At 34.3% G+C, this 20,170-nt stretch overlaps 1 protein-coding gene across 1 annotated transcript in view; it reads left to right on the top strand.

Moving 5' to 3' along the window:
• Positions 1–20,170, top strand: part of RIMS2 (regulating synaptic membrane exocytosis 2) — a 387,858-nt gene that overhangs the window by 232,923 nt on the left and 134,765 nt on the right. The window contains exons 8-13 of the mRNA XM_033063078.1: positions 6,663–6,871; positions 8,227–8,346; positions 10,138–10,237; positions 11,035–11,158; positions 15,854–15,900; positions 17,069–17,181. Coding sequence (XP_032918969.1) covers positions 6,663–6,871; positions 8,227–8,346; positions 10,138–10,237; positions 11,035–11,158; positions 15,854–15,900; positions 17,069–17,181 — 713 coding nt within the window. The remainder of the gene's footprint in view (positions 1–6,662; positions 6,872–8,226; positions 8,347–10,137; positions 10,238–11,034; positions 11,159–15,853; positions 15,901–17,068; positions 17,182–20,170) is intronic.

Raw genomic sequence — 20,170 nt, forward strand, 5'->3', positions numbered from 1 at the left:
TGAAGAGTTGTGACCAAGCTGTCAGTTGCAACCCTAAGGTGAAGGATGGTTATGACAGACAATCAGGGAAGGTGTGTGAGGTCAGCCCAGGAACACGTATGTGGTCTTTGTGCATGTGACTAGAGAAGGAAAAAAGGCATATTTTAGAAATAATAAGGGAAGAGTCGTAAATTGCTTTTGATTACTTGCTGCTAGACATGATCCAAAAATACTGTCTTATTTAAACTTTTCAGTGTGTGTTTTCCTTTGTATTCTGCTGAAAGAACTTATTTTTTCAGGTATAAGCTCTCAATTTTGTAACAACAGAAGGAAGAAGGGAAAAAGTGAAAATGATACAAGTAGGGTCAACATTTGAAATAAACATCTTCCTAAGATAAAATCTTAAAGATAATCAAGCAAGAGAGAAACCCATAGGACATTTTACTCAATTAGTTCTAGTTTTCCCTCAATCTTATTAAAGTAGCAGGGAATACATAACAAAGGCGTGAAAATCTGAAAAGTTTGAATCCTAATAAGGAAACAAACTGGCAGTGGTAGACTGGGACCACAGTATAAAATGTCTGACTGTTCCCCATAACTAAACTGTGCCTTTCCATTTTCTTGTTGATTAAGTTTGTGTTCTGGATCATGTGATAGAAGTCATGGCGTGGCATATGGGGTCACACTGCAGGTGTCATATGAGACATAATTGTAAGTGTATATGGTCATCCAGCTTGTGCATTGAGCTGTGACTCAGTGTATTTGTCATACTGATATACTTTATTTCCATGTATTCCAAGAAAAAACTTTTATCAAAATATATTTGACTAACAGACCAAACATAATTTTATTTTAGAAAATGTAATTTTGAAGAAAGTCTTTCCTGCGATTTCAATCCTTCCAGCAAAAAAATAATTTAAAAAATACTTCCAGTAAATATTCTATTAATAGGGATCCTAAGTCTCAGTTTCAGAGAGAGCCAGAATGAAATAGAAATGCTGAAACTCTTTCACCTTTACATTAGGTAAACCTTTACATCAAGAGTAGTATATTTTCTTTTAAGCAGTTCTTGTAGAAGTTGAAAGTAAGGCTACACTGTTTTTGAGGGTAAACCAGAGTCTTCTTTTAGTAAGATTTCCCTCTGAACTGTATCCCTTAAAAAGAACACAAAAAATTCAAGTTCTCAGTGGGTCCATGGGGTCCAGAGACATTTCTTTGGTAGCAACATCTCTATTCAGTACTGGTATGCTGTCAATGTCATTATTTTTGCCTCATGGGTATGCACTGTTACCTGCTCCCACCTCCCTCAGTCTTTTCTTTCACCTGCCTTGTGGAATGCAGCACTCTACTATTCACTAATGAAGATTAATATGTTTTTCTCCTAATTATTGTATTTCTCTGTATTTCACATATTAAAATTTAAAATATATTTTATATCCTTTACAGAAAGAACAGCTTATCTTTTTTTTGTTTTGGTAGGACCAGATCCTTCAGACATTTTCCTAAGCTGTTTCATATTGAAAATTGCTAAATCCAGAGGAATAATTTCCCAACAAGAAATGTTGAAATGCATGGTAGGAATTTTCAAAGCCTACTGTAAGCCCTAAAGGAAGGTGCTTCTTTTTGTAATCAGTGCTCAGACTTCATCAGGGACTGTGTTGGAAAATATTTCTGTGCTTTAGTCAGCTGTGTGACAGGCAACTTTATGTTTGTTCCTGCACCAAAAGCTAGAATGTCCCTGAAATGTCCAGAGCTGACAAAGCAATTGTTTAAGCACTCATATAATCACTTCCAGGCAATTCTAGCTGTGTAGCTCCTCTTTGGAGTCACCCACTGTGTGGCAGTCTAGATGGATAGTATTGCAAACAGAAAGTAGCTTGCTTAAATTGAAGTTCTTCAATAACTGTAGTTCACGTTTTACTTCACTCCAGAGCCCTTCTGGTACAGGGCTGCACTGGGAACTGTGCAGTTAGGAGAAGGATACAGACACACAGGATGTGTTCAGCTCACTGTACCCTTATGCTGAAAATCAGCTTGGGGGGGAATATTCACTTAGTTGCAAGGTTAAAACGTTTGTAGTTTTGAGTACAGTAATTTCACGACCATAAGGAGCACTGGACTATCAGGCGCACCCCCCGGGAGTCGGCAAAATTCACAACTTTGTAGATCAGATAAGGCGCACTGGACTATAAGGCGCACTTTTTTTTTGCAGCGAGGCTCCGCCCCCAGCTCACCCCGTGCGGTTGCTGGCCGAGGCCCGGCCTCAACCCGGCAGCCATTGGCCCCTGGACCTGCCTGTACCCGGCAGGGACGGTGCCGCGAGCCACCGGGCCCCCCTGGACCTGGCAGCCATGGGCCCCCGGGACTGCCTGGACCCAGGAAGGGGGGTGCCACGGGCCCCTGGACCTGCCTCCAGCCGACTGCCATGGCACTTCCAGCTACCCCCACGGCTCACAGCTCACACTTCTGGTTTGGCAAATTTCGCAACTTTGTACATCAGAGAAGGCGCACCGGACTACAAGGCGCACTTCTGGGTTCGAGGGAAAATTTTCATCAAAAGGGTGTGCCTTATAGTCGTGAAATTACTGTAATGACATATATGTACCATTATTGGCTCAAGTAGTCAGAAGTACGTGTTCAGTGTACACTATGCAGTCAGCTATTCTCCTCAGCCTGAAGAATTTAAAGTTATATGACCTGCCCTTTTTGGCAGAGAGATTTGAATTTGAGAACAAGTTTTTGGTTTATTCGGTTCAAATCAAGATTATGTTTTTAGTTCACTAAGGGAAACAGTTTAGAGAGGTCTTGCTTTAGGAAGAAAGGGCCTGGGTTATGCTTATATCCTATATGAAGATTTTGGGGCACTTAGAGCCTCCAAATAACTCTGTATGAGAAGAACAGCTAATTATGCTGAGTGCTTTATATCTAGCTTGTTTGGAAGATAAATGGTTTTAGACTTGACCATGAACTTCAGCAACATTCGAAAAAGAGTGGACATGCACCTTGTATGTTAGATACAAACTGCTTAGTGCTTTATAAAAGATACTCAATTATCATATTTCTGTGTGGGAAAGCCATTATAGGAAACAAAAAATGACATAATCAAACATTAAAATATAAGGGAAACAGAAACGGACCAAAATTATTTTAAAATGTTCTCTGACATTCAAAGTTCTCATTGCTGCAGGAAGCTCCCATTACTGGAGGTTCCCAATGTGGAAGAAAAAAATCTTTTCCTCTGCCTGTTTGGTTTTGTCTAGAGAGAATAAGAAAAACACACTGAATACCAGGGAGGTTACAAAGACTTCAGCTTACCCCCATTCCTACAGAAAGACTGGGTTACTGATGTGATTTTTCTCCCAGCCTGATTTGTCCATGGGAACTTTCCATACCCACATAGAACTCATTGACTTTAATAAGAGCAGACCTCACATATGTCCTTTCCTATACCCAGCTGCACTCCTGAACTCACAAGGCATCTCAATATTGTTATAATGGCACAAACTAGGATTGTATCTTCCTTAGTAATGTGTTAGGTCCTTTTTCCATGAATTATGATCTTGATGTTATCGCTTATGTAATTTATCAATGAGGTGATGTTTTTTTCCTGAGTAATTTCTGCTGCATATCCTAAGTTTATATATTCTCAATAACAAAGTGTTTTCTATTGTGGAAGAGACATTTCTAAGAGAGCAGCAAGTGCATTCTCTGGCACTCAGAGTTACAACTGTGGTGTCTTTGTTACAAAAGATCATGGTTAAACTTTTATTTCTTTACCTTTTTTGTTTTGTTTTATTTGTTTCTAATTCTTTTTCTTGTAGGCAAAGATCTATGTGCTTTACATATATTAGTTTTAATTTTACAAGATTTCAAAAATCACTTACTAGTCAAAATTTTAATATTTACAGAACTTGCACTGAAAAATTTATGTCCAGTGACTTTATCAGGCAATTAATTGCATTTCAAAAAGTTGGAGGTATACTAAGCCATACATGTCTGTCATAGAAATTTAATATACTACAGGGCTTCCAGAAAACCATCTTTTGACTAACTTGCATAGTATTTATGCCTGTCATTTAGATCATTTAAGTGTTAAAGGCAAAATCTAGAAGATCTACAATGGCTTTAGAATTTCTAATTTATATGATAATTCTTGGAAAAATAACTACGTATTTTACACAGATAAAACAGTGTTTTATGGACGTGTGTATTTTAATTTGATTTTCATTTTACAAATGCCAATTATATAATATTTACTGAGAGACACAACTAAAATAAAAATAAAGCCTTCTACATCTTGTTTGAAAAGAAGGGAAAATGGTTGAGCAAGAAGAGGGATTGCTTTTATAAGGTAACAGGCTCAATTTTGCGAATGTTCCTTTGTGCAGCTTTAGTTCCAGGGCTTATGATTTGTTGAAGAGTAATTTTGCAAAAATACCTGAATCTCATCTTGAACACATAAAAGTTGTGGATGCACCATGCAGTAATATATGGGTGAGAGGACTTGGAGTGAGCAGAAACCAGCTACACCAGCAGCTGAGCCTGGGACCAATGCTTAAAGACCCCAGGGAATTTGTAAAACAGGCGATATGAAGGCTGGAAATCTTGCTATCTTCTGAATCTCTCTAAATGTATATTTATGAATAAGAGCTTGATCTTCATGAACTCACTGATGATTTCACTCAGTACCCCTTGAAGCAATGTCTGGAGGCAAAAGTTGCACTGGAAATTGCATTGCAGAAGTACGTTTAGTACAATGTTTTAGCTTTCAAAAGAGTATTCCTCTCCCCTTTAGCAGGATACCACACTTTTATCTGTAATACAGGCAAGATGTTAACATTCGTGGCAAAGCAGTTTTGGCAAGACTTTCCCATTTTTAAATGTTATCTTCCTTTCAAGAATCAAGAAACATAATTAATGGTTTTACAGCCTATTTATTATTTAGAAAATGTGAATGCATTTAGGCCTGAAAAATAATTTAATGAAATTATTTTATCACTGTTTTTATGAAAGAAAAGGCTATTTAATGTGCTACAAGATTTCTGCAATGTGTAAGGGACTAAGTTCAAATTATCTTTCTGAAAACGAAGCCTTTGTATTTTGAATATTACCTTCTTTAAAAGGAAAACAACACTTGATTATTTTTCCATACAGCATATGCAGGTGTCTGTTTTAGGAGGAAACATGTGAAAAAAATTGTATTTCCCATCGTACATATATAATATACAAACTTGCACTTGATGTTCTCAAAGGGCTTTTCCAATCTAGTTAATTTTGTGATACCTCTCCAAGGAGAATATTTTGCTTTACTAAAGCCTCTATTATTCTCTTGTAGTTTTATGGGTCTTTATCTTCACATCCTCTCTGTAAAGTTTTCTAGACAAGTGTTAAGACACTGCTAAGACTTGTTAGTTACATTAGTTACTAGTTAGTTACACCCTACTGATGTAGTTCCGGAGGAATAGGCTGAACAATGTTAAAGCAGGATCTGAAGTAACAGAAATAGAAAAAAGTTTTTTGAGATCTGTGTTAAAAAACCCTGACCTATTTTGCTTTAGTTTGGTCAAATTTGATAGAAAGCTAAACATTTGTTTCCTGCACACAGTAACAAAATATTTTTCATGTGACATGTAGTAACAACTGTGAGGGAAAAAAAGGAGAGAAACATAATAGTGCAGAACGTGTGGGTATAAATTGCTGTTTAAAGTACCTACATAAAAGAGAATATTTTATTAAAATGCATGACTCATTCTCCAATTCTTTGGACAGGAGCATTAATTTAGATCTCTTCCTAAACTGTTTTTCAAACTTTTCTTTCTACTGTGTGTCTCTCATGGAGGTTAAATACTGACTTTATGAAATATTTCTATGCTTTGTCAAAACCCTAAACACTCCCATTTTTTGGGTACCTGTACTTAGTAGATTTCATCCTTATATTTAACCAGTAGACAAAGCAAAATGAATATGATTTTTATTCTTACATAGTTTCTAGCATGTTTTTCGTTTAACCTTCCTGAAAACATCGTCTACTGCAAAGTGAATACAGAGTGCCATTGTTTTAAGTATTTTATTGATGTGATTAGAATCAATACTAATTTGTGTTAGAAAAGCAAAGAAATAAGTTCCTTAAGACATTCTGTATTCAAATGCTTTCCCTTCTGGATATTCTGTTAGAAATGCAATTTACCTTTTCACATACATTACTGTAAATAATTTTATAGGGACAGTTAATAAATCTGGTGCAATGATGCTTTGCACTGTACATAATTTTATGCGCACATAGACACACACAAATGTATCTCCTTCCTGACTGTTTTTCATATTCCATGTACTCTGTTGTTGGAGCCTTAACTTTTTCTTGGAAGCCCTTGCAAGTCCTGCTGCCAGAGGTTATCATCAGATAGGAAAATCAGAAGTCTTTACAATTTGACTGTATCTTTGTTTGTCCTTTCTTTCACCTTTCCTTTACTGCACTATCTTGTCTGTCTGATTCTCACAGGAGACATGGATTACAACTGGTTGGACCATACGTCTTGGCATAGCAGTGAGGCATCCCCAATGTCTTTGGTGAGACATGTGGAGCCTTACCGTGTAGTTTCCTTTATCATTTTACATTTCCTTGGTTTTATTTACACCTTTGCATGTTTTCTTTTTTGTATCCTTTTTTTATCCCACATCTATAGGGGACAGTCAAAGGGGAAAAAGAAAAACTAGTGAGCAGGCAGTTTTGTCGGATTCTAACGCCTTATCCGAGAGGCAAAAGAAAATGGTGTGCTTTGGTGGCCACTCTTTGGAAGAGGATTTGGAATGGTCTGAGCCTCAGATAAAAGACTCTGGGGTAGATACGTGTAGTAGCACAACTCTAAATGAGGAACATAGCCATAGTGAGAAGGTACTGAGATTATCGAGCCTGCATTTTAACCTGCTCATTTGGTCTTTGTTTGCTCTCTGTCACTCATTAAAATAGTGCATAAAATAAAAGATAGGATGTTTCTAGAGACAATATAGCATTTCTTAAGGTGCAGAAAAGAAAAACAAATGAAAAGTCTTTGCATGCTTGCAGCTTTTACTGTTTGGCAGCCTAAGAAAAAAAAAAATTGGGAGGCATAAAGGAATGTTGTTCTTACGGTTGCAAATTAGCATATCATGATATTACCTCAAAGAATAAAGTAATTAACAATAAGGATTCTACCAATTGGCTTATCTGCTTTACCATTTCCAAACTCCTGGGGCTGAAATTAAATTAATAGTTTAAACCCCAGGTGAAAAAGGGAGAAAATTGGGTCTCTCTGCACAGAAAAGTTGTTTTTCTTTTTTCCCTTTCACTGTCATGGTTGTTCATTTGTTTAGTTGCCATGCAATTTTTGTGCAGTACTGTGCAGAATTAAAGGCTTTGCCATCTGCTTTGGTATTTTTTATTTTTGCTTTCTGTTTGGTGGAGATTATGATAAATCTTTTTAGAGTTATTAGTTGTAATGGGAGCAGATTTATCTGTGCCTGCTAATTTTGCATGAAATAGAGCATGAAATAATATTTTTTTGTGAAAAAGTACTATGATTACACAAAAGAAAATCTTAACAGTTCATTAATTAGGCCAACAGACAAGTGTAACTGTGCCCATATATAGTAAGGGAATAATAATGCTCACTGTAACTGTGCTCCATATGTGAATTAATTATTCCAAGAAAGAAACAGAATATTAAAATGAAGTAATGAATATACCTTTTAATAATATTTTAAAATTTTAATCTACTACTACTGAGAGAAAGTAAAGCATAAAAAATATTTGTTGGTCTTGGAGAAGAATTGAGATGTTTGAAGTAGTGGAAAAGTAAGACTTCTCTTATATCAAACTTTTGGTTTGAGTTAAACTTCTTTTCCAATATTACTCTTACACTAGACTTTTAGCAATGTTTTTCTCAGTACTCAGATGTGATTCTCATTCTGTGTAGATAATTATGTATATGTCTATATCTGTCAAATCAAGATTGAAAGATGATTCTAGATATTTACAAATTGGATTTAGTAAAATAGATAATGTTATTAAATATTAGACATCCATTCTGATGAATATGTCTGAATAAATATTTTCTAGCACAGTTTTCTGTCATTTTTTTACATGAAATATTAGTGTAATCATAATACTTTCATAGGATTTTTAAAATATATCAGCAAATGAAAAGTATTACTAAAATATTTTTCATTAAAATACTATTCACTGTATTTTCCATTAACACCATATGATAGCATCCAGTAACTTGGCAACCATCCAAAGATGGAGATCGGCTCATTGGTCGGATTTTGTTAAATAAACGACTAAAAGATGGAAGTGTGCCTAGGGATTCAGGAGCAATGCTTGGATTGAAGGTTGGTGATGAACAATTTTGAAACTAACAACTGTCTCAGTTAAACTAGCTACTTTCATAATTAAAGCAGTCTCATATTAGATAGTGCATGCGTACCAATATTGATAATGCCTTATGATTCTCAGAATTACAATATAGACATTTCATATTCATTCACCTAGAGAAATTTTGCAGAGTGCTTGGCAGAATTTAAAAATTGTATTTCTCTGAAAGACTGGACATGTTTTCACAAATTTTCCAAGGATGTCTTCTTTGCAAAGTACTAATTGCACCTTTGCTAGGTAAGCCAAGTCCCATCTGTGTTCTTCAGCATGGAGCATTGCACCATGGTATAACTTCTATTTCCTAAGAAAGAGAAGAAAAGTGAAAAATAAGTTATATCTCTTGAAAACCTGAGGAACATCTGTGATTTAACAACATTTCAACCCAGATCAGAGTATACCAATGGAACTTCCTATTTTTTAATTTTTCTCTCCTCTGATTGCTTGATTTGCCACATTTTAAAATCACTAAATGGAAAATTGTGTAATATTTTGTTTTATCACAAAATAATGTACTCTTTTTAATGTGTTCACCTCTTTTTCATGATGTAACCTCTTTTTCATGATGCAGTGCTCTTTAAACACATTTTGAATCATTTCTAGCTCATATATTGATCTCAATTTTGTGTGATATTATTATTTGCAGTTCCAGAAATACTAGTCCAAGAATGAGAACAAACTATGAGCAGTGAAAGAAACAAACATGTATTTATTTTGATTCCATATGCTTGCTGTATTTAGCATGACTCTTACTTCACCCCATGTATACAGATTAGGTTACTGTCACACCCTATGAGTAAGGATTAAATCAGTGTTATTATGTGTTATATATACGAACATGTTTTGGAAATACCTAAAATTTTTATTTAATTAAAAAGTAATTATATTTTAAGTCAGTGGAGAAGCCAATTGAACATCAAGTTTTATATGTTTATTTTTGTCTTACTGTCAGAAAATGCAGGAGAAAAGATTAACAGTGCCAGTAGGAAGCACTTTTTGTTTAAACATCTATGTTAAAATTTCTGAAATCATGTATTATGAAGATGAACTCTTCAGTGAGATTCAGATTCAAGAGTAACTACTTTTTAATCTCAATTGACATCTGGAAAGAGTGATTTCCAATAGTTATCCCTGACCTGAATTTTCAAGTATTTACATATTGAAAGTAAACTAAACTGGATTTTAGTATTACAAATTTTAAATCCCAGTATGGAGACGTTTAAGAAACCTTAAGAATTTGAAGATTATTCAGTTATGACTGATTCTGATATGAAAGTCTGATTCTAACATAAATATTAAGGTCAAGCCTGTTGAAGTTCCCTGTAGAGAAATTTTCCATGTGACAAATGTTTTTATCTGACTTTCCAAGCCAAAGGGAATTTCATTGCTTCTTGTGAACCTCCTGAGTTCTGTTATATTAATATATCTTTTTCCAGTTAAAAGAATAGTAAAGTGAGCAATCTAATGACCAATACATCACATTGTTTTGGGTAATAATTTATAATACAATGAGATACTATACATGTATTTGCTAAAATTTAAAAACTTTAGGATTCTTTATTTCCATTGTTTTTCAATTGTTCAAATTTCCAAAAATAACCTTTCATAGCCAAACTTCTGTGGTGTTTTATATGTGTTACCTGGGCTATGTAATACCCAAGGAAAAAGCTGAATTCTTCTTTCTGTTGCCTGACCATTTAAATAATTTAAAGTAATTTTCATACTGTGAAAATACTTCCTATTTGAAACAGGTAGTAGGAGGAAAGATGACTGAATCAGGTCGGCTCTGCGCGTTTATCACCAAAGTTAAAAAAGGAAGCTTAGCTGATACGGTTGGGCATCTTAGACCAGGTATGTATCTACTATAGATCTATACTGCTGAGTTGCTTTTCTGAAGGTGATAACAAGTGAGCAAGTTTAATTACATGTGAAATTATATTAAATAGATGTGATGAAATACTGCTGAATTCAACCTGACACTGTTAGTATATGGTTGCTTTTGAGAAATAGATATTCTCATGTTGTTCAAAAAATATTTTAATATGTTTTCTCATTTATATGCTCAAAATAATATTCCATTGATGTCCTCCCCAGTCATTTTGTGGTGTAAATCTTGTCTAGAGCAAATCATGCTATTACAAATGTATGAGCAGAACCACCTTGGCTTGGAAACTGCTTCTTTTCCAACATGCAAACCACAGATTGCTAGACTGGAGGATGTTCAAGAAATATTATCTATTAACATAAGAACGATCTGAACCTTAAATACTAAACTTGTAAAAATATATGTATCTTCAAAACAGTAAATTGATGAGATATGATGCTTTAGATAGGAATTTTCTAAAGAGCATGTTGGAACTTCTGTGGTTTTTCTGGAATTTTAGCCACAGCTGCCAAAGCAATTGAGAGGAGCATCTAACTCAATAGGAGTCTTACTGATTATATTGTTGTTTCACAGAACTTTACATATTTGAAGCTGAACTGCAGGAAACCTTTAATGCTCAGGATTTTTCTGCACAAAGGCCTCCAAACGTGTTCTATAACACAGGTTTCACAGTCCAAAGTCTGACAGTAGAATGGCTTAAATTGTTATTTTAAGTGCTGTCCAAGCAAACTTCCTAAGCAGGGTGTTATTACTTGACTTACAGGTGATGAAGTATTAGAATGGAATGGAAGGATACTACAAGGAGCTACCTTTGAGGAGGTGTATAATATCATTTTAGAATCCAAACCTGAGCCACAAGTAGAGCTTGTAGTTTCAAGACCAATAGGGTAAGTAATTGCATGTATTTTTTTATTAAATATGATAAAAATTTTCAGTCTCAGGCTGGAGTATATCAAACATTCATTAACATTGTAAACAGAAAAAAAATTATGCAAATTTCTGTAAACCAAAAGTGTAGCTGGAATGATAGATCATGTCAGTGAGTAAAAAGAGCTGGTGTGAAATCCTGTATTCTCAGTCTCAGGCATCATCTGCTTTTATGGTTAAAAATAGGTTCTCTTCTCTGGCTTTTCAGTTGGTGAGCCAGCCTATATTGGCTCTGAAACTGTGGTTATACTCGTTGTTGTAATTCTTGACTGTTGATTTTTATTTCTCCATTCCCATTTTTTATAATACAAACATAAAATTATGAGATCATATTTGGTCTATGAACTGATGATGAACTCTATTTATAGAGAGTCTGCAATGTAGAATTTTGTGTGAAATAGAGTATGCTAATGAAAAAAATCAGTATGCTTTGGAAAGTCTTAAATCCACATTCACATCATCTTCATCTATGGAACTATTAAATTATTGCTTGTTATCTAATACAGAACTGTGTGTGACTTTTTCTTTGGTGTTGTACATTGCTCATTTTTATTAACCTTCAAACCTACCTATTAATTTCTAAACTTAATTTTTCTTGCGTAGCAGTAGTTGCTTTGTTGTATTGGACTGTGAGTACTTCTTCTTCTTCAACTGCTCTTTTTCTTCCAAGTTCCTACACCCTAAAGCCATATTCATCATGTTTTTGATTCTCTATTGGAAGTTCCATATCTGGTCACATCAGGGTTGTGAAGAGGGAAATTATTATCACTGACTTTGAGGATGTTTACAGTTATTAACATTTTATTTTTTTCCCTCATAATTTATTGTGATATATGGAACACATCTGGACAGGGTGATAGGTAATATCTACATTCCCTTTTCCATGTTAGGTTGGACCAGATGATCTTTCAAGATCACTTCCAACCTGGACTTTTAGGATTCTATAATTACGTTTTAATAAATATATTTAACTCTTTATTTTGATATAAGAAAATATGACTAAAAATTAAGAAGTGCTAAAAAAAAATCTAGAACTATATAATCTGAGAATAGCATTTCGGTGAGGATGACTGTTATGGTTTTAGCTATAATAGGAACTTACTGTTTTAGACACATCTACACATCTGGAACTTAAGTTCTAGTAACTTAATTTGGTATGACAACTTTAAACAAACCTGATGATAACAAAAAACAGCTTTATCTTCTCAGTGAGATGAGAGGTTATCTCCTGCATTCATATGGAATTGCAACCCCTTTAGGGTAAAGACTCTATCATCTGTCCTATCATTAAAAAACTTTCCATATAAATTGGGAAGTGTGGGTATAATAGTAATGCTAAGGGACAGACTACATTACTTGTCTCAAAAAAGGAGGTCTCAAATTAATTTCATCCATAAATCTTTCATAGTATCTCTCAAATAGAAGTTTATAGTGAAAGTTTCAAGGAAAAACTCACATCTTGAAAATACTAATTTAAAAAATCTTTCTGTATTCTCTGCATTGTGTAAAACCTCCTGTATTATTTCTTGTGCTTTTATATTTGCTGTCTCTTGTTCAGCTTCCTTATCATCATGTCTTCTGCGATGTTGCTGTCACTTGAGCAGCTCATCTATAATTCCTTAAACAGTGATGTGGGCTCTCAAGAGGTGTTTTTTTGCACTAACCACTTGCCTCATAGTCTGAAGAACTGAGCTAGATCAGTGATAAAAGAGTTGTTCAGTGTATTTTATTCCCAGTGACATTTTGCAGTAGGCGTAAAAGAGTCCCAGTGATGAGTACTTCCTACAAACTGGTAGGTTTTGGTTTCTGGATAGGTATGTGTAAATCTTTGGAGTTTGATATTAACAGCATAATGTCAGACATGTTTTTCATTAAGTTAGAACTGATGAACTGGAAAGACTGTATTACTTTTTTCAGTTTAGAAGATTTCAGTTCATAATCAAATGGACAATAAAAAATAATAGCCTATGCTTGTGCAAGGAACCATAACTTCATAGGATTGTCTTCTGCTCTGGGAAATAAAGCTTCAGTGTATGTACAGTACTTTAAAATTCTTATTTAACAGATATCAGAAGTGATATTTATTTTAATTAGAATTATTGATACCTGGTTAAAGGATTTTGCTTTTGCATTGAGATAAATATTATTATTTATAAGGAGACTTTATTGATGGTTTCATGGCAACACTTTAAATCATGCAAGAAATCTTCAGTTATAAGCAATTAACTTAGCTGAGAATCTGTTGTTACATCCTGATATTCTGAGAACAAAACCAAATTCCAGTGAACACAATTATTAGTTTTTTCTCTTTATTATGGACTGAGTGCTATAAAAACTGAATATGACAAGCTAAGCTGACAAGGCAGATAAAATTGAAAGCCATTTAAAAAAAATCCCAACAAAACAAAATATGCCAGTTTGTCATGCAATTTACCACTTTTTCCGTCTTAAAATAAAAATTGATGGCCACGCTGCTAATCAGTGTGACTGGATGTCCCTTATGTATAGGAACTTACCTCTAATTCTCAGAAATAACTTTAAATGCATGTTATTTTCATGGCTTCTTCAGTTTTGAATTTGGAAGAAATAATGCAACGTGTTTTAATAATTACACTATACAACCTGTTTGCAGTGGAGCATAACTTATTATGCAAAGAGTCATTGAAACTAATTTTATTTCTCCTCCATCTGTTTATCACTATAAGAACTCCTTGTAAGAAATACCATTCATACTACCTTGAAATATGGGGATCTGTATGCTTTAGGAGGAGAAATGATAATGTTCCAAGTTCTCAAGTTTATTTTTTCAGCTATCTATACAAAACTCTTATTCACTCTGTTTAAAATGATTTATGTATTTTATATATATGTAAATATGTTTTTTTCCAAGGTTTTCTTTTTAGGCTCATATGGTAGAAAAAATTTTTTGTATTTGTGAGTTAAGCTCAAGAGTGTATTTCTGAGTGTATTTAAATTACTAGGTGAGTATTGGATCCTGTTATAAATTCTCCTTATATCAAATATACAAAATTAAATATTTGCTTCTTCAATAGTGCCTGTGAGTTTCTCACAATACTAACAACAGAGATTTTTTTTCTTGTCTGTTGTGGGCACTAAGAGCAGGTTCTTGCCTTCTGGTTTATTTCAATTTTTGGATACTGTGCATCAACTCACTTGGAAAGAATCATCAGTCTACTTAGTAAAGTTGTCTTTCTAGTGAGTCTTGAGAAATGTTTGGAAAAGATATACCAAAGGTATTCTGGAAAAACTTTTCTAAAAGAAATAGAGAAGTTATTTATGTATCATATTGACTCTTTCAGTTTGTGAGATGGTAGATACCACTGGAACATTTTTCATTTCTACTTCCTTTTCATTTTCCTTTGTGATGGGTTGACCTTGACTGAGCACCAAAGACTTGCTCTCTCCATTTCCCTCCTCAGCAGGAGGGGGGGAGGAAATAAGATGAAAAAGTTTATGGGCCACTCTGCATTACCATCATGGGCAAAACCAACTTGAGGAAGATTAATTTCTTAGGAATTAATAAAAGAAAATGATAGTGAAAAATAAAACCAAAACTGAAGCTTCCTTAACCTTACCTCTTTTCTTTCCAGGCTCAAATTCACTCATTTTTTCCTGTTTTTTTCTGCCTCCCTCTGCCAAGCAGTCCATGGGGAAAGGGAGTGGCACCCATCCTCCTTCTCCCCCTTCTTCCCTGGCCTTGGTGTCTGACACAACGCTTCTCTCATGGCTTTTTTTCCTCATTGTTTTTTCTCACAGCTGCTGCACAACTGTTTTATCCTTTATTAAATATGTTATCACAGAAGCACCCCAGGAGCCAGCTGGGGCCAGCACGGTGCAACCTCAGCCTCTCCTCCCCATGGCCACCCCTCAGGAGTGGCTGTGGCCATGGAGAAACCAACAGCACTGAACACACAATGGTTGTAAATATTGGTGTTGCTGTGACTCAGGACTGAAGCTCTTCATCTTACTTGGTTTTGCTCAAATAGCTCTGAAATTGTTTATTAGCATATTGATAGTTTTTATTAGCATATAGTAATGTTTGGTCCTCAGAGGAAAAAATATATTCCTTTGCTGGGGGGATGTGATTGAGTGCTTTAAAATTACATGGCTCTGCACACAATTTAGTACAGGTGCTGCAACATGTCTTGTATATGAAAGAATGCAATTTTACCAAATAAATTTATACATTTTATTTGGAAAAGGTAAGATTGATTAAATTTGTGGGTCAAGGACAGTAAAGAATATACTTGGATAGCCATGATTGGCAGCTGAGTAGGTTTGAGTGAGGGTCCAGTAAATTTGATTAATGTATAATGTCATCGCAAATTCCACTACTCACAGTTTTAGTCTGCCATTAACTCTGAGATTGCTCTTTTATTTACTGAATTATTTTATTATGTGACTGTGCAGTCTGTTTCTTGCATCCACCAAATCTGTTCTTTAGGATTTAATTTGACAATGAAATTATTTATACTGGCTAACTGATACTCATCCCAGTGGCTGAAGACAGCCAGCAGATCATGCACCATTTCTGAGACATTCCATGGTGGATTGGGAAGTGTTACAGTGTTAACTGAAATTTAAATTTGCTTGTTAGATAAAGGATCAGCCTGTCTTAATTTTCCTGATTTCAGGGACATTCCCAGAATACCTGACAGCACACATGCACAGCTGGAGTCCAGTAAGTTTCAATTGTGGGGTAGGAAAATCTTCTCTCTCTTTTATGTAAGCACAAATAGAATGAAAAATGTCCTCTGCAGTCAGTATAGGTCTTGTCTTTTTGTCTATATTTGTCTCAATATGTCATCTTATTGTATTATCTATCTACCTTTGTTTAATAATAAGCTATCACAACTCAGGATATTGTGATTTAGGTTTGACATTGGTTATAAGCTTAGATGAGTTTTGATTGAAGAAAATATAATTCTGACTAATATATAAGAACATTAATAGCAATTTTTAATTTCCTGTTCTCTTGCTTTGCATTTGAGTTGCATCTTATAAACTAAAAATGGGAAAGAAATGTTTTCTGTTTACAGCCTGAGTGATAGCTACTCTGAACTCAGAATACCCTTACTTTATTAGAGCCACTCAGTGCTACTTAAATTGACTAAACCCGTATTTCATGTAGGCAAGAATAACTTGCTCTTTGGCTTAGATCTGATAAGATGGATTTCAGCCTGGAGTTATTTTTTTATCAATGCTATTATAATAGAAGCCATGAATAAATGAAATGGCATAAGCTTGATTATAATAACATGAAAAACTCCTTCAATGACTTTTTTACTTATTGCCCAGTTCTTAAAATTAATTTTATGTTTTGTGAGATGTGGATTGTCCTTTGTATTTATAAAAATACTTCACTTTTCCTCTCTGTTTTGTATGTCAAAACTTGTCCTCTGACCATTTTCAGACCTTGTAGATTTGAAACAAAATACACAAAAAACATAACATACAAAAATGCACAAAACAAAATGCAGGAAAAAATCTCGATATTTTTGTAAAAATCGAATGAAAAATTAGTCTGATTGTATAAGATAATAAGTCAAAAGGCTGAATTCATTTGAACATAATAAAGTATTTATTTTTGGACCTTCAACTTACTGACAATTACAGTCAGAAATATCTGAATAATTTATTTTTCATTCTGTAAATAAAAGGTCCTGATTGCATCTGATCACCAAAAGATTGAGTATCATTATTTGGTAATTTTAAATAGATTTTAAAAAGTAATACTTATCACAACTTTACTGCATGTTTGGTTATATTTCTACAATTTCTGTTTAAAGAATGTTGAAATATATGCACAACTACTTCTATTTATAGAATATTTTTGTTTATAATTACAGGTTCTAGTTCATTTGAATCTCAAAAAATGGACCGACCTTCTATTTCAGTGACTTCTCCTATGAGTCCTGGCATGTTAAGGGATGTTCCACAGTTCTTGTCTGGACAACTTTCAGTATGTAAACATTTCATTGATACTAAAGTTGTGCTTTTTGCAGCATATGCAACTCTTACTGTAGCACTACCTACCTCTAGCAGAAATTTCTTACTAAACTAGCTACATTTTTGTTTGATGCTATACATATCAGTCTAGGCAGGAACAGAATTTCATAGTCATATTCCATTTTATTAGGTTTTAGAAATTTTATATTAGTTGAATCTGGTATTTACATGTATATTTATCTGCTAAGCTAGACTGGTGGAGTCAAATTTTCAGAAAGGTCTTATCTTGGCCTCTGGTTATGTTTGTGCTGTTGAGTGTTAACATTTTTTCAAATGTCACACTTAAGTATAGAGTTGGTAGATTTTATTACCTATGTGCTTGGATATTACGACTGCTTATTTCTTATGCACTAACTTTCATATATAACTTCCCCAGATATCCCTCTGATATTTTAGTCATGTTGTATCTTTGTAGCAGTGTTACTCAGTTTTGTTCTTCACTCTCACTGAGACGAAAGTTCATTATGTGAATGTTTTCTTTTAAAGGGTACTTTTTTTTGTAATAAACTGAAGAAGTTGGGTTTTGTGCACCTTTCCATGTTATTTACAGTTCCAAAGTGTGATTTTTCAAAAGTGCTCAGTTGTGGCCTGCCATATTGAAAAGGAAAGGCAAATGAAATGGAAGCAGTGCAAAACTGGTGTTAAACAAGTTTGGAAATGTCATATTCATATTACTTCCAAGTTGTATATGTTGAGTGTACCATAAAAATATACATAAAATTCAAGCAGACTGCTTCTAGGTCTCACAGAAATGGTTTATGATATTGATAGAGGAGATGGAGAATATTTCTGTCTCTTCAGTGGCTATGTTTGCTCCATTTTGCAGTGCATGAGACATTGTTTGCTCATCAGAACAACCATTTACAATATATAATTTTTTATTTTCTGTAGTTGTTGTACTTAACTACTTTGAAGGATTCAGTCATTTGGATCAATGGAAAACTAAAAATCTTGACTAGAATGCAGAGTGCTTTTCAAAAATACAATGACAGGGGAACATGAACTATCAAAATACACAGACCAAACTTTCTAAAAAGCCTCATTTTTTTACAAGACAGTAAAAATTGTTGATAAGGGAGACAGGGAAGAAAGGAATTTCTTTTGTCTAAACTTCATAAAAGATTAGACTGTCAAAAAGTTGCGGTGCCTATCTCCCAGCAGGAAATTCAAGAGAGAGAGTTAGCAGCTCGGTGCATATACACTATGGAATAATTGTCCACATAGGAACCAGATAGATTTGACTTTCTCAGTTTCAGATCAAAATCATCATGTGTTTAAGATTAGGATTTTTTAGTGAGGTCAGTATGTCTTTTGATTTAGTGGTTTGATAAGATACTGAAGTTTGAGGTATATAATCATAGTATAGGGAAATTTTGAGAATAACAGAAATCCAAAGGTTTTATTTCTCAGAATGGCATATAAAATTCAGTGTTTAACTCAAGAAGGCATAATTCCTGTTGGTTTGGGGTTTTTTTTGTTTTTTTTTTTAATGTTTCAACATGTAAATACCTATTCTAAAAAACTTCTTTCCATCTAAGGAAACCAAATAATATTAAGAGTCATTGGAAAATATTTCGTTTTTTTTTTTTTGATACTTCCTTACATACTGTTTGCAATTACATTCAATACTCCCTACTACATATTATCTGTGTTTCCCTCAGAGAGCAGATGATACCTGAGAACACAAAGCTCCAGCTGAGTGAAACTGAAGTCAGAAATACTCTGTAACCCTAAAGCCACAATTTAGATATTTAAGATTAGCAGACAGTTTGAAAGTTTGGATGCTTGTCTTGTCTGCCCAGCTAATGAAACATTGCAAAGAGCTGCATTTCATGTTAATCAAGTTAAGGGCACAACCCAGCTCCTGCTAGGTTGAGTCAAGGCTTTGGGAGGCAAGTACTAAACTTTTTGCTTTGCGAGCAAGGGTGGTGTCATAGTTTCTGAAGATGCTCTGGATAGGTTGGCAACATGGATGTGACTGGGCACATGCAGTGTATAGGCTAATATGCATTTTTAGAAATAAAGGACTTTGTGAGAATTGAAGTATTTTACAGGAGCAGTGTTTTCAAAACAATGTAGTTTCTTTTTGATCTGATATTTTAAGATAGTTTTGAAAAATTAAGATTTTTGCGACATCAGATTTGGGAGTTTATGTTCTTGAATGTAGTATGATGAATAGTTTTTCCTTCACTTTTTAATATTTGGGTTTATCATTCTACAATTTTTAGAAGTTTTGAAACTTTGGAAGAGTTAGTGAAAATATCCTGTTTGTGAAGTTGGAGATGTTTTAAAAAATTAGAATAGACTATGAGATTATCTAATTATAGACCTTTAAGAAAGATGAAGTAGTAAGATAAAATGGAATTTAAAAAATCTCCTCAAGTTACAAAAACTATTTTATTTTGAATGCTGCAAAATGGATGTGCTTCAGTATTTTGGTTTTTCATGTCTTAATCAGCTCTTTTCTAACAGGACAGTTGATGGATTATGTATTCATTCAAAATAGCTGAGTAAGGCAGTAAGGAAACACTAAATTCTGAATATAATTGTGGATGTGCCCTTTATGGGGAGTGCCTAGACAGGAGAATACAGAACCGTTGCAATAAATGGGGACAGGATGCTGTTCTTTGTGGAAGTCATGGGTCAGTGACATTCTGGGTGATGGTGGTTGAATTCAAGCAGGTGTGATGGATCTGAGGGAACAGATGAAAGGCAAGATTTTGGAAGTGTTTTCTGTATTTCTGTGCCTTTGAACATGTAGTCCTGAAGGGTTGCTGTTAGTGCAGCTGTGGTTACTGTGAAATATAGGCAGTGAAATACAAGAGTTGTGAGTAGAAATGGAGATACAACAAGAGTTCAGTTGAAAGTCTGCAGTATTTGAAAGAGTACAGTAATTTCACGACTATAAGGCGCACCCTTTTGACTTAAATTTTGGCCCGAAC

The sequence above is a fragment of the Catharus ustulatus genome, chromosome 1, assembly GCF_009819885.2.
Source record: "Catharus ustulatus isolate bCatUst1 chromosome 1, bCatUst1.pri.v2, whole genome shotgun sequence".
NCBI lineage: Eukaryota > Metazoa > Chordata > Aves > Passeriformes > Turdidae > Catharus > Catharus ustulatus.